General features: G+C 47.3%; 1 protein-coding gene across 10 annotated transcripts in view; it reads right to left on the bottom strand.

Moving 5' to 3' along the window:
• LOC135553069 (RNA-binding protein Musashi homolog 2-like) overlaps positions 1 to 18,470 on the bottom strand; it is a 373,612-nt gene that overhangs the window by 100,982 nt on the left and 254,160 nt on the right. For all 10 annotated transcript variants that reach the window (XR_010457548.1, XR_010457549.1, XM_064985151.1 and 7 more), the window contains exon 8: positions 10,562 to 10,644. Coding sequence is in view for 8 of the 10 variants with exons in the window: in XM_064985151.1 (XP_064841223.1) it covers positions 10,562 to 10,644 (83 nt within the window). In the remaining 2 variants the exon portion in view is untranslated. The remainder of the gene's footprint in view (positions 1 to 10,561; positions 10,645 to 18,470) is intronic.

Here is an 18,470-nt window from a genome sequence, read left to right as displayed (position 1 = left end):
AGGCTGTATCACAACCGGCCGTAATTGGGAGTCCCATAGGGCGGCGCACAATTAGCTCAGCGTCGTACGGGCTTGGCCGGTATAGGCCGTCATTGTAAATTAGAATTTGTTCTTAACTAACTTACCTAGTTCAATAAAGGTTAAATAAAAAAAATGACAAAATAATAGAATAATGTCATGTTTCCTCTGCCTTGGCCCTCTCCTCTGACAAACACACACTTCCCTCCCTCCCTTGCGTGTTTCTGCCATGTTCTCAGTGTCATCAGAAGAAGGGAAGCGAGAAGGATGGAAGAGAAGCGAGGGAGAAGGAGAAAATAGGAGTGATTTTCTGCACGCCCCAAGCTGCCACCTTCTCCCTCACAGCGGTAGATTATCTCCCAATGATATTGCAGAGGCCCGGCATGGCGGAGCCAGCCTCTGAAATGGCCCGCCAACATGCTAGGCACTCATCATACATGCTAATGGATTAGCGCCGTGGCGGGATAACGCAGGGGGCTGGAGGGAAGAGAGGGGCGGCGTGGGAATGAGCCAGGGTACGTCTGTACTGGCAGGGAGGCTACATAGGGGCAGCATGGGGGGCATGGGTGATTATGGAGAGGGGTAGGCAGTATTGCCTGGGCACATGCAGCAGGTCTACAGGTTTAGGGGTGTTTTCTATTGATGCAGACAACACAGAGAAACCAGTAGAGAGGATAGTGAGGTTATTTTATACTCAAGGCTGAGTTTGGCCAATCAGTGAAACCAAAGCAGTTAAATGTTGACATCTATGCGGGCGGTGTAGGAATGGGCATCACTGTACAGACATACAGCCCTCCTCTCTAATCGCACATTCAGTTCTGATCCGTTAGGAGAAAGGATACATTATAATTACCTGATTTAAAAAAAAATAATGTATTTGTCACATGCGCCGAATACAACAGGTGTCACCTTACAGTGAAATGCTTACTTACAAGCCCTTAACCAACAATGCAATTTTAAGAAAAATAAGTGTTAAGTAAAAACAAATAGGCCAGGATCAATCCAGTCCTCTATAGTGTGTCCAACAGCCAACAGCTGCATGGCCCAATCTGCCCTGACCAGGCCTTTAACCACTATCCTGAGGGGCGGAGCGGCTTTATTGAGCGCTCAACACTCCAGTCAAACACCTATATTCTACCATCACAGCACAGTAAAGGTCAGTGAGTACTACCGGACAAAGCATCTATTAAAAACTGCCATGTTCGGAAAATAGAGAAGGGGGAGGCAAGACAAAGGGTGGGAATGAGGCCTGGTATTGTATGGAGCGATTTGGGGAGAGTGTGAGAGAGGTGTGAGAGGGGTGTTAGAGGGGTATGAGACTGTCTAGGCTGACACACAGTCAGGCATTCAGGCAAACCTGGTCCCCAGTTTTTAGGCCAGAACTCCAGTCTGTCTGTACTGAAGAGGAATAGAAAAAGCCTCTCAGAGTTCTCCTCCACTTCCCTATTTGTCCTTCATTGCTGGCCCTCTCTTCCTTTCTCAGCCTCTCCACATGTCAGAGATCTCAGAGAGATAAAGTGAAGCGGGTTGTGGAGAAAGTCTCTCTCTCAGAGTCACTGTGAAAGGAGAAGAGAGACTACTGAATGTTTCATGGCTTTCTATGTCTACCCAGACTGGGTATCAAACAGGTTCAGGCCAGGGAGCCTGGCACTCTGACAGTAGGGCCTCACTCATAGAGTGGCACTGAGCCACTGATGCCTGGTGACATCATCTCTTTATGCAGGAGAGGAGAGGAGACGCTCCCTGGGTCAGCCCTGCTAGTTCCACACAGGAAGTAGAGACAGAGACTGAGATGGCCCTCTGCCCTCCTAAAAGCTGAGGGTTAAGGGGGCACAGATGGTGTGTTTGTGAAATGCCGGCTACAAAGCATCTCTCACACGAGGGCATGGTGGACACTTCCATGAGTGCATTACTACTGCCATTTACAACGTAATCACTATAATGTTATAGTGGAATATTAGCAAGTCAAATACACACGCACGTACACACACGTGCGAGCATACACACACACACATACACACACAAATGCGCAGGCTGCTAGCATACGATGCCTCCGAGGTGGCTTTGATCCTTTTGGCAAAGAGAAACTCGGAAATTAGGAGAGGGAAGAAAGAGAAGATGCGGGACTCCATCCAACACCCGTTTTTCACACACAAAACATTTTTCCCCTTCATTCCTCTTTTCATACCTTCTCTCTGTCGTTTATTTCCCAGCTGCTCCTCCAATCAGCAACCAGGAAGCCCCACAAACAGAGATATCATTTTATGGAGAAAGGTGCTGGTAATACTGTTGGAGGCCAGGGTTGGAAATGTCCCTTTTTCCTCATCCCTCTCTCTTATTTAACCTCCCCTACGGATACTAATGATGCATGCAATTCCCCTGGATGACAATTGAATGCAGCCAGTTGATGGGCAACGTGGGGCTCGGCTGAGAAGAGAGATCGCCAAAATAAAGAAATCACAGCTTGGAGCTCGGTGTTCCCCGGACAATGAGAGCATTTGATGCACTATCGGGCGGATGCTGTGTCTGTCTGTTTGTCTGTCTGTGGGTATCATCTGTCTGTGTGTCTGGAGGGCTGAGACTGGGTGTCAGTGAACAACTACATATGTAGGATCTTAAATTTCATCACCATGTTGTTCAAGGTTCAAAAATGCTTCTAAAATTTGTAATATCCACTTTAAAATGTCAGACTTGATTTGCACTAACTAAACATTTATCAAATCAGAGACAAATGGACTACTGGCTACTGTGGTGGAGGAAGAGACAAGTGGACTACTGGCTTCAGAGGTGGGTGGTGGGGGAAGTGACAAGTGGACTACTGGCTACAGAGGTGGATGGTGGGGGAAGTGACTAGTGAACTACTGGCTACAGAGGTGGGTGGTGGAGGAAGAGACAAGTGAACTACTGGCTACAGAGGTGGGTGGTGGAGGAAGAGACAAGTGGACTACTGGCTACAGAGGTGGGTGGTGGGAGAAGAGACTAGTTGACTACTGGCTACAGTGGTGGAGAAAGAGACTAGTGGACTACTGGCTACAGTGGTGGGTGGTGGGGGAAGTGACGAGTGGACTACTGGCTACAGTGGTGGGTGGTGGGAGAAGAGACTAGTGGACTACTGGCTACAGAGGTGGGTGGTGGGGGAAGTGACTAGTGAACAAATGGCTACATTGGTGAGTGGTCATCGAAGAGACTAGTGAACTACTGGCTACATTGGTGTTTGGTGGGGGAAGTGACTAGTGAACAAATGGCTACATTGGTGAGTGGTCATCGAAGAGCCATTGGACTACTGACTACAGTGGTGGGTGGAGGGGGAAGAGAGTAGTGGACTAATGGCTACAGTGTTGGAGGAAGAGACATTGGACTATTGGCTACATTGGTGGGTGGTGGGGGAAGAGACTGGGGGACTAATGGCTACAGTGTTGGAGGAAGAGACTAATGGATCAACGGCTACAGTGGTGGGTGGTGGGAGAAGAGACTAGTGGACTACTGACTACAGTGGTGTTTGGTGGGGGAAGAGACCAGTGGACTAATGGCTACAATGGTGGTCGAAGAGACTAGTGAACTACTGGCTACATTGGTGTGTGGTGGGGGACGTGACTAGTGGACTACTGGCTACAGTGGTGGAGGAAGAGACTAATGGACTACTGGCTACAGAGGTGGGTGGTGGGGGAAGAGACTAGTTAACTACTGGCTACAGTGTTGGAGGAAGAGACGAGTGGACTATTGGCTACAGTGGTGGAGGAAGAGACAGTGGACTATTGGCTACATTGGTGGGTGGTGGGGGAAGAGACTAGGGGACTAATGGCTACAGTGTTGGAGGAAGAGACTAATGGACCAATGGCTACAGTGGTGGGTGGTGGGAGAAGAGACTAGTGGACTACTGACTAGAGTGGTGGGTGGAGGGGGAAGAGAGTAGTGGCCTAAAGGCTACAGTGCTGGGTGGTGTTGGAATAGACTAGTGGACTACTGGCTACATTGGTGGAGGAAGAGACTATGGGACCAATGGCTACAGTGGTGGGTGGTGGGAGAAGAGACTAGTGGACTACTGGCTACAGTGGTGGAGGAAGAGACAGTGGACTATTGGATACATTGGTGGGTGGTGGGGGAAGAGACTAGTGGACTAATGGCTACAGTGTTGGAGGAAGAGACTAATGGACCAATGGCGACAGTGGTGGGTGGTGGGGGAAGAGACTAGTGGATTAATGGTTACATTGGTGGGTGGTGTTGGAAGAGACTAGTGGTTTAATGGTTACATTGGTGGGTGGTGTTGGAAGAGACTAGTGGATTAATGGTTACATTGGTGGGTGGTGTTGGAAGAGACTAGTGGATTAATGGCTACATTGGTGGGTGGTGGGGGAAGAGACTAGTGGACTAATGGCTACAGTGGTGGAGGAAGAGACAGTGGACTATTGGATACATTGGTGGGTGGTGGGGGAAGAGTCTAGTGGACTAATGGCTACAGTGTTGGGGGAAGAGACTAATGGACCAATGGCGACAGTGGTGGGTGGTGGGGGAAGAGACTAGTGGAATAATGGATACATTGGTGGGTGGTGTTGGAAGAGACTAGTGGATTAATGGTTACATTGGTGGGTGGTGTTGGAAGAGACTAGTGGATTAATGGCTACATTGGTGGGTGGTGGGGGAATAGACTAGTGGACTAATGGCTACAGTGGTGGAGGAAGAGACAGTGGACTATTGGATATATTGGTGGGTGGTGGGGGAAGAGACTAGTGGACTAATGGCTACAGTGTTGGAAGAAGAGACTAATGGACCAATGGCGACAGTGGTGGGTGGTGGGGGAAGAGACTAGTGGATTAATGGATACATTGGTGGGTGGTGTTGGAAGAGACTAGTGGTTTAATGGTTACATTGGTGGGTGGTGTTGGAAGAGACTAGTGGATTAATGGTTACATTGGTGGGTGGTGTTGGAAGAGACTAGTGGATTAATGGCTACATTGGTGGGTGGTGGGGGAATAGACTAGTGGACTAATGGCTACAGTGGTGGAGGAAGAGACAGTGGACTATTGGATATATTGGTGGGTGGTGGGGGAAGAGACTAGTGGACTAATGGCTACAGTGTTGGAAGAAGAGACTAATGGACCAATGGCGACAGTGGTGGGTGGTGGGGGAAGAGACTAGTGGATTAATGGTTACATTGGTGGGTGGTGTTGGAAGAGACTAGTGGTTTAATGGTTACATTGGTGGGTGGTGTTGGAAGAGACTAGTGGATTAATGGTTACATTGGTGGGTGGTGTTGGAAGAGACTAGTGGATTAATGGCTACATTGGTGGGTGGTGGGGGAAGAGACTAGTGGACTAATGGCTACAGTGGTGGAGGAAGAGACAGTGGACTATTGGATACATTGGTGGGTGGTGGGGGAAGAGACTAGTGGACTAATGGCTACAGTGTTGGAGGAAGAGACTAATGGACCAATGGCGACAGTGGTGGGTGGTGGGGGAAGAGACTAGTGGATTAATGGTTACATTGGTGGGTGGTGTTGGAAGAGACTAGTGGTTTAATGGTTACATTGGTGGGTGGTGTTGGAAGAGACTAGTGGATTAATGGTTACATTGGTGGGTGGTGTTGGAAGAGACTAGTGGATTAATGGCTACATTGGTGGGTGGTGGGGGAAGAGACTAGTGGACTAATGGCTACAGTGTTGGAGGAAGAGACATTGGACTATTGGATACATTGGTGGGTGGTGGTGGAAGAGACTAGGGGACTAATGGCTACAGTGTTGGAGGAAGAGACATTGGACTATTGGCTACATTGGTGGGTGGTGGGCGAAGAGACGAGGGGACTAATGGCTACAGTGTTGGAGGAAGAGACTAATGGACCAATGGCGACAGTGGTGGGTGGTGGGGGAAGAGACTAGTGGATTAATGGATACATTGGTGGGTGGTGTTGGAAGAGACTAGTGGATTAATGGTTACATTGGTGGGTGGTGTTGGAAGAGACTAGTGGATTAATGGCTACATTGGTGGGTGGTGGGGGAATAGACTAGTGGACTAATGGCTACAGTGGTGGAGGAAGAGAGAGTGGACTATTGGATATATTGGTGGGTGGTGGGGGAAGAGACTAGGGGACTAATGGCTACAGTGTTGGAAGAAGAGACTAATGGACCAATGGCGAAGAGACAGTGGTGGGGTGGTGGGGGAAGAGACTAGTGGATTAATGGCTACATTGGTGGTGGGGGAAGAGACTAGGTGTTTAATGGTTACATTGGTGGGTGGTGGGAAGAGACTAGTGGACTAATGGCTAAGAGACAGGTGGGTGGGTGGAATAGACTAGTGGACTAATGGCTACAGTGGTGGACAGCAACTATTGGATATATTGGTGGGTGGTGGGGAAAGAGACTAGTGGACTAATGGCTACAGTGTTGGAAGAAGAGACTAATGGACCAATGGCGACAGTGGTGGGTGGTGGGGGAAGAAGGAAATGGTTACATTGTGGGTGGTGTTGGAAGAGACTAGTGGTTTAATGGTTACATTGGTGGGTGGTGGGGGAAGAGACTAGTGGATTAATGGTTACATTGGTGGGTGGTGTTGGAAGAGACTAGTGGATTAATGGCTACATTGGTGGGTGGTGGGGGAAGAGACTAGTGGACTAATGGCTACAGTGGTGGAGGAAGAGACAGTGGACTATTGGATACATTGGTGGGTGGTGGGGGAAGAGACTAGGGGACTAATGGCTACAGTGTTGGAGGAAGAGGCATTGGACTATTGGCTACATTGGTGGGTGGTGGGGGAAGAGACGAGGGGACTAATGGCTACAGTGTTGGAGGAAGAGACTAATGGACCAATGGCTACAGTGGTGGGTGGTGGGAGAAGAGACTAGTGGACTAATGGCTACAGTGGTGGAGGAAGAGACAGTGGACTATTGGATACATTGGTGGGTGAAGAGACTAGTGGGCTAATGGCTACAGTGTTGGAGGAAGAGACTAATGGACCAATGGCGACAGTGGTGGGTGGTGGGGGAAGAGACTAGTGGATTAATGGCTACATTGGTGGGTGGTGGGGGAAGAGACTAGTGGACTAATGGCTACAGTGGTGGAGGAAGAGACAGTGGACTATTGGATACATTGGTGGGTGAAGAGACTAGTGGGCTAATGGCTACAGTGTTGGAGGAAGAGACTAATGGACCAATGGCGACAGTGGTGGGTGGTGGGAGAAGAAACTAGTGGACTACTGACTACAGTGGTGGGTGGAGGGGGAAGAGACTAGTGGACTACTGGCTACAGTGCTGGGTCGTGTTGGAAGAGACTAGTGGACTACTGGCTACATTGGTGGAGGAAGAGACTATGGGACCAATGGCTACAGTGGTGGGTGGTGGGATAAGAGACTAGTGGACTACTAGCTACAGTGGTGTTGGAAGAGACTAGTGGACTACTGGCTACATTGGTGGAGGAAGAGACTATGGGACCAATGGCTACAGTGGTGGGTGGTGGGAGAAGAGACGAGTGGACTACTGGCTACAGTGGTGGGTGGTGGGATAAGAGACTAGTGGACTACTAGCTACAGTGGTGGAGGAAGAGACTAGTGGACTACTGGCTACAGTGGTGGGAGAAGTGACAAGTGGGCTACGGGCTACAGTGGTGGGTGGTGGGAGAAGAGACAAATGGACTACTGGCTAGAGTGGTAGAGGAATAAACTAGTGGACTAATGGCTACAGTGGTGGAGGAAGACACTAGTGGACTAAATGTATGTCTGTGTGAGTGAAGCACTAAGGAGGAGGAGGAGTATTATATAGTCTTTAATCTCAGTTGTCACATTCATAACTGTTAGGCCCAGTGCAGGCTTGTGGACAGAGCGTAGTGTGGTAGTGGTAGTGTTGACTAAGGAGGGAGAGTAGTGTAGTAGTGGTAGTGTTGACTAAGGAGGGGGAGTAGTGTAGTAGTGGTAGTATTGACTAAGGAGGGAGAGTAGTGTATCAGTGGCAGTGTTGACTAAGGAGGGGGAGTAGTGTAGTAGTGGTAGTATTGACTAAGGAGGGAGAGTAGTGTATCCGTGGTAGTGTTGACTAAGGAGGAGGAGTAGTGTAGTAGTGGTAGTGTTGACTAAGGAGGGGGAGTAGTGTAGTAGTGGTAGTGTTGACTAAGGAGGGGGAGTAGTGTAGTAGTGGTAGTGTTGACTAAGGAGGGGGAGTAGTGTAGTAGTGGTAGTGTTGACTAAGGAGGGAGAGTAGTGTAGTAGTGGTAGTGTTGACTAAGGAGGGGGAGTAGTGTAGTAGTGGAAGTGTTGACTAAGGAGGGAGAGTAGTGTATCCGTGGTAGTGTTGACTAAGGAGGGGGAGTAGTGTAGTAGTGGTAGTGTTGACTAAGGAGGGAGAGTAGTGTAGTAGTGGTAGTGTTGACTAAGGAGGGAGAGTAGTGTAGTAGTGGTAGTGTTGACTAAGGAGGGGGAGTAGTGTAGTAGTGGTAGTGTTGACTAAGGGAGAGTAGTGTAGTAGTGGTAGTGTTGACTAAGGAGGGAGAGTAGTGTAGTAGTGGTAGTGTTGACTAAGGAGGGGGAGTAGTGTAGTAGTGGTGGTGTTGACTAAGGGAGAGTAGTATAGTAGTGGTAGTGTTGACTAAGGAGGGAGAGTAGTGTAGTAGTGGTAGTGTTGACTAAGGAGGGGGAATAGTGTAGCAGTGGTAGTGTTGACTAAGGAGGGAGAGTCGTGTAGTAGTGGTAGTGTTGACTAAGTAGGGAGAGTAGTGTAGCAGTGGCAGTGTTGACTAAGGAGGGAGAGTCGTGTAGTAGTGGTAGTGTTGACCAAAGAGGGGGAGTAGTGTATCCGGGGTAGTGTTGACTAATGAGGGGGAATAGTGTAGCAGTGGCAGTGGTAACTAAGGGAGAGTAGTGTAGTAGTGGTAGTGTTGACTAAGGAGGGAGAGTAGTGTAGTAGTGGTAGTGTTGAATAAGGAGGGGGAGTAGTGTAGTAGTGGTAGTGTTGACTAAGGAGGGAGAGTAGTGTAGTAGTGGTAGTGTTGACTAAGGAGGGGGAGTAGTGTAGTAGTGGTAGTGTTGACTAAGGAGGGGGAATAGTGTAGTAGTGGTAGTGTTGAATAAGGGAGAGTAGTGTAGTAGTGGTAGTGCTGACTAAGGAGGGGGAGTAGTGTAGTAGTGGAAGTGTTGACTAAGGAGGGAGAGTAGTGTAGTAGTGGTAGTGTTGACTAAGGGAGAGTAGTGTAGTAGTGGTAGTGTTGACTAAGGAGGGGGAGTAGTGTAGTAGTGGTAGTGTTGACTAAGGGAGAGTAGTGTAGTAGTGGTAGTGTTGACTAAGGAGGGGGGGTAGTGTAATAGTGGTAGTGTTGACTAAGGAGGGGGAGTAGTGTAGTAGTGGTAGTGTTGACTAAGGAGGGGGAGTAGTGTAGTAGTGGTAGTGTTGACTAAGGAGGGAGAGTAGTGTAGTAGTGGTAGTGTTGACTAAGGAGGGAGAGTAGTGTAATAGTGGTAGTGTTGACTAAGGAGGGAGAGTAGTGTAATAGTGGTAGTGTTGACTAAGGAGGGGGAGTAGTGTAATAGTGGTAGTGTTGACTAAGGAGGGAGAGTAGTGTAGTAGTGGTAGTGTTGACTAAGGAGGGAGAGTAGTGTAATAGTGGTAGTGTTGACTAAGGAGGGGGAGTAGTGTAATAGTGGTAGTGTTGACTAAGGAGGGAGAGTAGTGTAGTAGTGGTAGTGTTGACTAAGGAGGGAGAGTAGTGTAATAGTGGTAGTGTTGACTAAGGAGGGAGAGTAGTGTAATAGTGGTAGTGTTGACTAAGGAGGGAGAGTAGTGTAATAGTGGTAGTGTTGACTAAGGAGGGAGAGTAGTGTAGTAGTGGTAGTGTTGACTAAGGAGGGGGAGTAGTGTAGTAGTGGTAGTGTTGACTAAGGAGGGAGAGTTGTCAGTGCACGGCAGGCCAGGATATGGAGCCATGCCGGGTCTGATATTTTCCCCCTACACTGCTCCACTGCACTGTTTGTGCCACAGCAGACTGCATGAGTCACAAGGCAACTAGTGCAGGCTAACAATACATTGAGGCATCACCACCACCTTCCTCCTCTCTGCCCACCATGGCCTTGCCGTCCCGGACCTCAGCCAGCCTGCTCATAGCATCCCCCCATCACCACCTGGTCAACTGGCCATTAACCCTGACCCAAGACCAGGCTACTGGAAACACACTGCCACTACTGAAGATTAAGAATAAACATCAACACCAGGTCTGGCAAAAGGTGTGGCATTGAATCAGCCTGGACATATAGGTTTAATGTTGTTGTTTTTTCAATAATGCCAACAGCTTTCAGACATGGATAGCTGTTCCAGCCTGATTTGCAGGGTGGTTTTGCGTGAGGTAGGGACAGGTTGTTTTGCCCTTCTGCCAGGAACGGCTCACACACACAATTTCATGGTGTGTGGTCATCAGTGCACAGTGCACACCACTGACTCCATAGCCCTAAAAACCTGTGTGTGTGTGTGTGTGTGTGTGTGAGATGCCTGCCGTCGTTACCGCTCTGCTAAAGAGAAAATCAAATATTAATCCAGCCAGCACCGTTTGCCGTTTTGAAAAGCGAGAGCCACTCACCATTTTATTATTGATTTCATGAAAGTGGATCTCGCATACTTTCTCCACAACGTCCTCAACCTCGAAAGTTACAAAGCCGAAACCTGCAGGGAGGACAGAGAGGTAGAGAGAATGACAGGAAGAGGGGGATGGAGAGAGACAGAGGGGAGTGAAAAGGAGGAAAAAGGGAGAGAAAAATAAACCATTGGTTTTAGTCAAGATTTATAGAACTGCTATTTGAAAGACAGGCAACATATGAAAATTAGTCCCCTAAATGTAGCTAAATAAACCTAATAAAGATGCAGTTATAGACCTGGAATGGCTGTACAGCTATGTGCAATAAAAAGGATACAGTCTTCATTATTAGAATAACTGTATTCCTGCTTCACAGACAGAAGAGGAGAGAATTGCCACAAAGCTCATTAAATGAAATTCATGGACCCTGGCCTAGCCTGTGAATTTCATTACAGATATTCTCTGCTCCTTCATTGATATTTCACTGTAAAACACATTCTAGTTTTATGGTAATGTCAGGCCATATCATATTATTGATACATAGAACATTATACAAACTTTGCAAATCAGCAACAAGCATTGATTGATAACTAATAGAGGGTAATCTAGTGACTCATGGACCAAAGCTTGACCTGATTATCTAATTCATAACTAATAGTGTCACGCAGGTAGCCTAGCGGTTAGAGGCAGGCCAGCAACCGGAGGGTTGCCAGTTCGAATCCCGGGTCCAACGTGAAAAGTCTGATGGGAATTTAGCTGGCATCAGGATTGCTAGCATCAAATGTTAGATGCCATTGCCTTAGTTGGACCTTGTGTGTAATGACCAATAAAGCAATCTTAATTTTAGAGGGTAATCTAGTGGCCCACAGGCCAAAAATGGACCGGATTATCTACATGCCACATAAAGGGATGACATTATGAAGGCATATACTAAGGATAGACACCCAAAAATGCCCCCGCCCCGCAGCAGGAAAGCCTTCCATTCCATGCCCTGTTGACTAATCAGCACTCTCTCAAAAACAAACACACAGCGCGGAGTGGCGGAGCGGAATAGAGCTGAAGTTGTGCTCCCCGCTGTGACAAGCTGAAACAAGGCTTTGGTTTTTAAGAGAGTGGGAGATAAGCCTGTGGGAGTCAGGGGGTCAACAGGGTTTGACATAGAGCCAGCATGTGGCCGGGCGGGGCCCCCCTTCTCCACACGCCAGCAGATATGGACAGATAAAGAGGCGGGAGGGCCGATAAGAGGGTCACGGAGAGAGCAACCGTTCCGACAACCCCCCCTGTCCCGCCTCTGCACACACCGCAGTACACTAACAATGAGTTATTACACAGTACAGTGCAGGGCATTCAATTCACAAACATGCACACATACATACAGTACACACACACACACGCAAACACACACACAAACTCTACCCGCATGTTACATGTGCACATAATCCACTCCCCCAACCCCCCATATGAGGTTGGATCTATACAGGCATTAGACATCATCAAGCAGGTTTCAGTGATCAAAGCCGCCTACACTCTCTCTGGTGTGAGGTAGGAAGTGAAGCTCATTAGTCAATGACCTGCCCTCTCTCCATGACTTCCTGTTCTGATCCAGGGGGACTTCCTGGAGTGATGCACAGCACACGTCAGACAGAGAACTCAACTCTCAAGCCCCTCTCTATCAATCTCTCTCTCAGGAACAGACAGTATTTAATCAATGAAACACAGATCACACAGCAATAAGAGTCAGAACACACTCAAAACAAATGTTTTAAATATTGTGCTTTTATTAATCTTTCATCCTCTTCCCATTCATTATCTCTCCCTCTGTCTAGTTTCTCTCCCTCTCTCTAGTTTCTCCCTCTCTAGTTTATTTCTAGTTTTCTAGTTTCTCTCTTTCTCACTAGTTTCTCTCTCTCTCTAGTTTATTTCTAGTTTCTCTCTCTAGTTTCTCTATTTCTCTCTAGTTTCTCTCTCTAGTTTAGTTCTAGTTTCTCTCTCTCTCGTTTCTCTCTAGTTTCTCTTTCTCACTAGTTTCTCTCTCTCTCTCTAGTTCCGCTCTAGTTTATCTCTCTTTCTAGTTTCTCTCTCTAGTTTCTCTCTCTATAGTTTCTCTCTCTCTAGTTTCTCTCCATCTCTAGTTTCTCTTTCTATATATAGTTTCTTTCTCTCTATATAGTTTCTCTCTTCATATATACACTGCTCAAAAAAATAAAGGGAACACTTAAACAACACAATGTAACTCCAAGTCAATCACACTTCTGTGAAATCAAACTACTCAAAGGTCCAATGGAGCTGTTTATTTTAATCTCTATCAAATCATTTCTGGGTAATAATTAAGTACCTCACTTTGATTTGTTTTTAACTAAAAGGGTCAAAAAGGGCCCCCCGAGTGGCACAGCGGTCTAAGGCACTGCATGGCAGTGCTTGAAGCGTCACTACACAGGCTGTGTAACAGCCAGCTGTGACCGGGAAACCCATGAGGCGGCGCACAATTGGCCCATTGTCGTCCGGGTCAGGGGAGGGTTTGGCCGACCAGGATGTCCTTGTCCCATCACGCTCTAGCGACTCCTTGTGGCGGGCTAACCACCTGCAAGCTGATTTCGGTCTCCAGTTGCACTGTGTTTCCTCTGACACATTGGTGAGGCTGGCTTCCGGGTTAAGCAAGCAGTGTGTCAAGAAGCAGTGCAGCTTGATAAGGTCGTGTTTTGGAGGACGCATGGCTCTCGACCTTCGATTCTCCTGAGTACTAACCGGAGTTGCAGGGATGGGACAAGACTGTAACTACCAATTGGATACCACAAAATTGGGAAGAAAAGGGGTAAAAGTTTAAATATATATATATATACTTCTCAAAAAAATAAAGGGAACACCTAAACAACACAATTTAACTCCAAGTCAATCACACTTCTGTCAAATCAAACTGTCCACTTAGGAAGCAACACTGATTGACAATACATTTCACATGCCGTTGTGCAAATGGAATAGACAACAGGTGGAAATTATAGGCAATTAGCAAGACACCCCCATTAAACGAGTGGTTCTGCAGGTGATAACCACAGACCACTTCTCAGTTCCTATGCTTGTTGGTCACTTTTGAATGCTGGCGGTGCTTTCATACTATTGGTAGCATGAGACGGAGTCTACAACCCACACAAGTGGCTCAGGTAGTGCAGCTCACTCAGGATGGCACATCAATGCGAGCTGTGGCAAGAAGGTTTGCTGTGTCTGTCAGCGTAGTGTCCAGAGCATGGAGGCGCTACCAGGAGACAGGCCAGTACATCAGGAGACGTGGAGGAGGCCGTAGGAGGGCAACAACCCAGCAGCCTGACCGCTACCTCCACCTTTGTGCAAGGAGGAGCAGGAGGAACACTGCCAGAGCCCTGCAAAATGACATCCAGCAGGCCACAAATGTGCATGTGTCTGCTCAAACAGTCAGAAACAGACTCCATGAGTCTGGTGCCCTGTGCTCTTCACAGATGAAAGCAGGTTCACACTGAGCACATGTGACAGACGTGACAGTCTGGAGACGTCGTGGAGAACGTTCTGCTGCCTGCAACATCCTCCAGCATGACCGGTTTGGCGGTGGGTCAGTCTTGGTGTGGGGTGGCATTTCTTTGGGAGGCCGCACAGCCCTCCATGTGCTCGCCAGAGGTAGCCTGACTGCCATTAGGTACCGAGATGAGATCCTCAGACCCCTTGTGAGACCATATGCTGGTGCGGTTGGCCCTGGGTTCCTCCTTATGCAAGACAATGCTAGACCTCATTTGGCTGGAGTGTGTCAGCAGTTTCTGCAAGAGGAAGGCATTGATGCTATGGACTGGCCCGCCCGTTCCCCAGACAAGCATCCAATTGAGCACATCTGGGACATCATGTTTCGCTCCATCCATAAGCCACGTTGCACCACAGACTGTCCAGGAGAGGAGTTGGCGGATGCTTTAGTCCAGGTCTGGGAGGTGATCCCTCAGGAGACCATCCGCCACCTCATCAGGAGCATGCCCAGACGTTGTAGAGAGGTCATACAGGCACGTGGAGGCCACACACACTACTGAGCCTCATTTTGACTTGTTTTAAGGACATTACATCAACGTTGGATCAGCCTGTAGTGTGGTTTTCCACCTTAATTTTGAGTGTGACTCCAAATCCAGACCTCCATGGGTTGATAAATTTGATTTCCATTGATAATTTTTGTGTGATTTTGTTGTCAGCACATTCAACTATGTAAAGAAAAAAGTATTTAATATGAATATTTAATTCATTCAGATCTAGGATGTGTTATTTTAGTGTTCCCTTTATTTTAGTCTCTCTCCATCTCTAGTTTCTCTCTCTATATATAGTTTCTCTCTCTCTCTCGAGCCTTTCTCCATCTCTAGTTTCTCTCTATATATAGTTTCTCTCTCTATATATATAGTTTCTCTCTATATATATATATATATATATATATATATAGTTTCTCTCTCTATATATAGTTTATCTCTCTCTCTAGTTAAAGTAAGGGAAAATAAAGAAACATAAATATGAGTTGTATTTACAATGGTGTTTGTTCTTTATTGGTTGCCCTTTTCTTGTGGCAACAGGTCACAAATTGGTAATTGGTATGTCACATTTTATGTTCCTTTTGATGGCATAGAATGCCCTCCTTACCTTGTCTCTCAGCTCATTCACAGCTTTGTGGAAGTTACCTGTGGCGCTGATGTTTAGGCCGAGATATGTATAGCTTTTTATGTGCTCTAGGGCAATGGTGTCCCGATGGAATTTGTATTTGTGGTCCTGGCGACTGGACCTTTTTTGGAAAATCATTATTTTTGATTTACTGAGATTTACTGTCAGGACCCAGGTCTGGCAGAATCTGTGCAGAAGATCTAGGTGCTGCTGTAGGTCCTCCTTGGTTGGTGACCTGAACCATCAGATCATCAGCAAACAGTAGACAATTGACTTCAGATTCTAGTAGGGTGAGGCCGGGTGCTGCAGACTGTTCTAATGCCCTCGCTAATTCGTTGATATATATATATATTATATATATATGTATAATATATACGCATATTTGTTTGTGTACTTGAATTTTATAATCTCCCTCCCTCCCTCCTGTCAGTTCGCTCTGGTCTGGGTCTCAGTCAGCCCCGGGCCTTTCTCCCTCTGTATGTATCCTCTGCTCTCATTCACTTAAGCACCGCTGCGTGTTCCCGCTGTGTCAGCTAATCAAAAACTAGGGCTCTGCCTCCCATCTGCAATCAGTCCCATCATTCATCCAGTACAGAGCACATTACTCCTGGCCCCGTGTACTGGGGCCTCTGGGGCTTCCCCTGGTCCCCATTAGTGATGAATCAAATCAAAGACAACTGCTGCACATTCATTCTGTTTAAAGGCAGCAGGTAGAGTAAGAGGATATGAAAATGTCTGTACAGTGAATAGTTCTGTATAGTGTAAAAGTGCATTGTGTTGTATACGGTTGGTTCACGCTGGATTGTCCATGTATATACAGCAGCTCATGAATGTGTAGCGCTGAGAGAGAAGATGTTTCATTTCACGTCCACAAAGGACTCGTTTATCTGTGGCGCTCTCAGAGATCCACAGAGAGAGACTTCAACAGGTTTTCTGCGATAGGGGAATAGGCACAAATCCAAAAAGACACAGCTAAAAGGGAGTGTTGAGGTGGTGTGTTGTTGCGTGAGCGGGGTCTTTAAAGAGAGCGTTCGGGGTGTGTGCTGTGCATATGAGGAAGTGTCCCCTGTGATTTCTAGAGAGAAAGACATTTCCATGTGTCTGTTGAGGCCCCCGGGCAGCGTAATGCTTTCTGCCTTTGAGGATGGCCTGGGTCCTCCATATCTCCCCTCCCAACACCGCCCCCCAACCTTATCAGCGCCACACCGACCACTTCTGACAACCAACAAATCAGCTGTCAGGAGCAATTTCTCACCAGCTGAGAGGAAGCCGCCGCTGCTAGGTGGTGTGGAGCAGGAGAGAGAGGGAGGGAGGGAGGTATGTGGGAGGGAGTGTTAACACACCTGCCCTTTGCTGGAGATATCTACTCCACAATACAGCTCTCTCATATCACCTGCTAGGGTGTAGGAGGTGCAGAGGGTACACTGCACCTCCTACACTAACCACCAAGAACAATGTTGTGAGTCCTAGTTCTTCTTCTCTCTTAAATTATAGATAAGTTGTTTGCTGAAAATCAAACATTTGCTATGGGCCTGCGTCGAAAGTGTCCTAAATGCACCTTGAAATGTGTTGTACTCAGTATCTCTTCATTCGTGTCTCGCTATCTTCCATTCTCTTGTCTTTCCTTCTCTCAGCTCCCTCTCCAAACCCAGGGTGTAGGGATGAGGATGAGGCAACGATCTGGTCTGCTGTCTCTGTCAGAGTTCACAGCACTATTGACAAAGTCAGCTCCCACCTCAGCATTGGACGAGGCAGGTAGCCAATCAATTCGCTCCGGGAGGGGGTTGCTTAACGACGAGGCTGTAACTAACGGCCTTATCAAAGTCAAATCTTCAAAGTCAAATCAGGAAAAATAAGAGAGAGAGAGAGAGAGAGAGAGAGAGAGAGAGAGAGAGAGAGAGAGAGAGAGAGAGAGAGAGAGAGAGAGAGAGAGAGAGAGAGAGAGAGAGAGAGAAGACAGGCTATGTGCTCACTGCCCACAAAATGAGGTGGAAACAGCTACACTTCCTAACCTCCTGTTAAATGTATGACCATATAAGAGACACATATTTCCCTCAGATTACACAGATCCACAAAGAATTAGAAAACAAATCCAATTTTGATAAACTCCCATATCTACTGGGTGAAATACCACAGTGTGCCATCACAGCAGCAAGATTTGTGACCTGTTTCCACAGGAAAAGGGCAACCAGTGAAGAACAAACACCATTGTAAATACAAACCATATTTCTGTTCATATATTTTCCCTTTTGTGCTTTAACTAATTACACATTGCTACAACACTGTATATAGCCATAATATGATATTTGAAATGTCTCTATTCCTTTGGAACTTTTGTGAGTGTAATGTTAACTGTTCATTTTGTATTGTTTATTATCTATTTCACTTGCTTTGGCAATGTAAAAATATGTTTCCCATGCCAATAAAGCCCTTTGAAATGAATTGAGAGTGATTGAGAGATGGAGAGAGAGAAAGAGAGAGAGATGGAGGGACAAAAAAGAGAGAGATGGAGAGAGTGAGAGTAAAACCTGAGAGAAGAAAATAGGAGTTTCTCCACCTCCACACGGTAGGGTTTGAGATGTGGCATCCCCTGCCTTGCCTCCTCGCAACAATAACGTGTACATTTAATGGCCTAACCACCTAAACAGGCCATTTCCTCCTACCTGCCACCCCCCAATGCTGCTGGAGAACCACACAAACTGATGTTCTCTCCTCACAATGTCAGACTTTTTTTTTGTTTTACTCTTTCCTCTAACTTTCATAGACGATTCCCCTCAATGACAACACATGGATTTCCAATCTGGGGTGCAGTAATAGGTGGTAGTGGTCATTACCAAGGCGTCGGGATGGATCTCACACTTATTAGCTGGTGGCGGCTAACCGCACGGCGGTCTCTGCAGACACCCCCCACCCCCGCCCCAGACAGAGAGACATTCACAGCCGCTCACTAAACAAAGAGGCTGAAACAGCCAGCCTTAATGCCAGTTCCCATCGGAGCGCCGCTGCACAAATACAATTCAAATGCTGAATCAATGAGTGGTCAACTGACCTTTGCGTCAAGAGGCCCAGCCTGCCCCCGGGCGGTTGGATGTATTTAAAAGGAAGAGGTACATGACCAAATCACATATTAATACAGTGGCTTCCATCCCCTGCAGAGGAGGGCCAGTGAATAAGGGAAGCACAGTGAATAGAGAGGGGGAGGAAGGGTTCTGTTTGTAGCCTGTGGCCCTTTCTCTTATAGACAGACAGACAGACCCACACA

The sequence above is a fragment of the Oncorhynchus masou genome, chromosome 13 (assembly GCF_036934945.1).
Source record: "Oncorhynchus masou masou isolate Uvic2021 chromosome 13, UVic_Omas_1.1, whole genome shotgun sequence".
NCBI classification, from domain to species: domain Eukaryota; kingdom Metazoa; phylum Chordata; class Actinopteri; order Salmoniformes; family Salmonidae; genus Oncorhynchus; species Oncorhynchus masou.
Note: the sequence above shows the minus strand (reverse complement) of the source record. Positions and strands in the feature narration are given on the sequence as shown.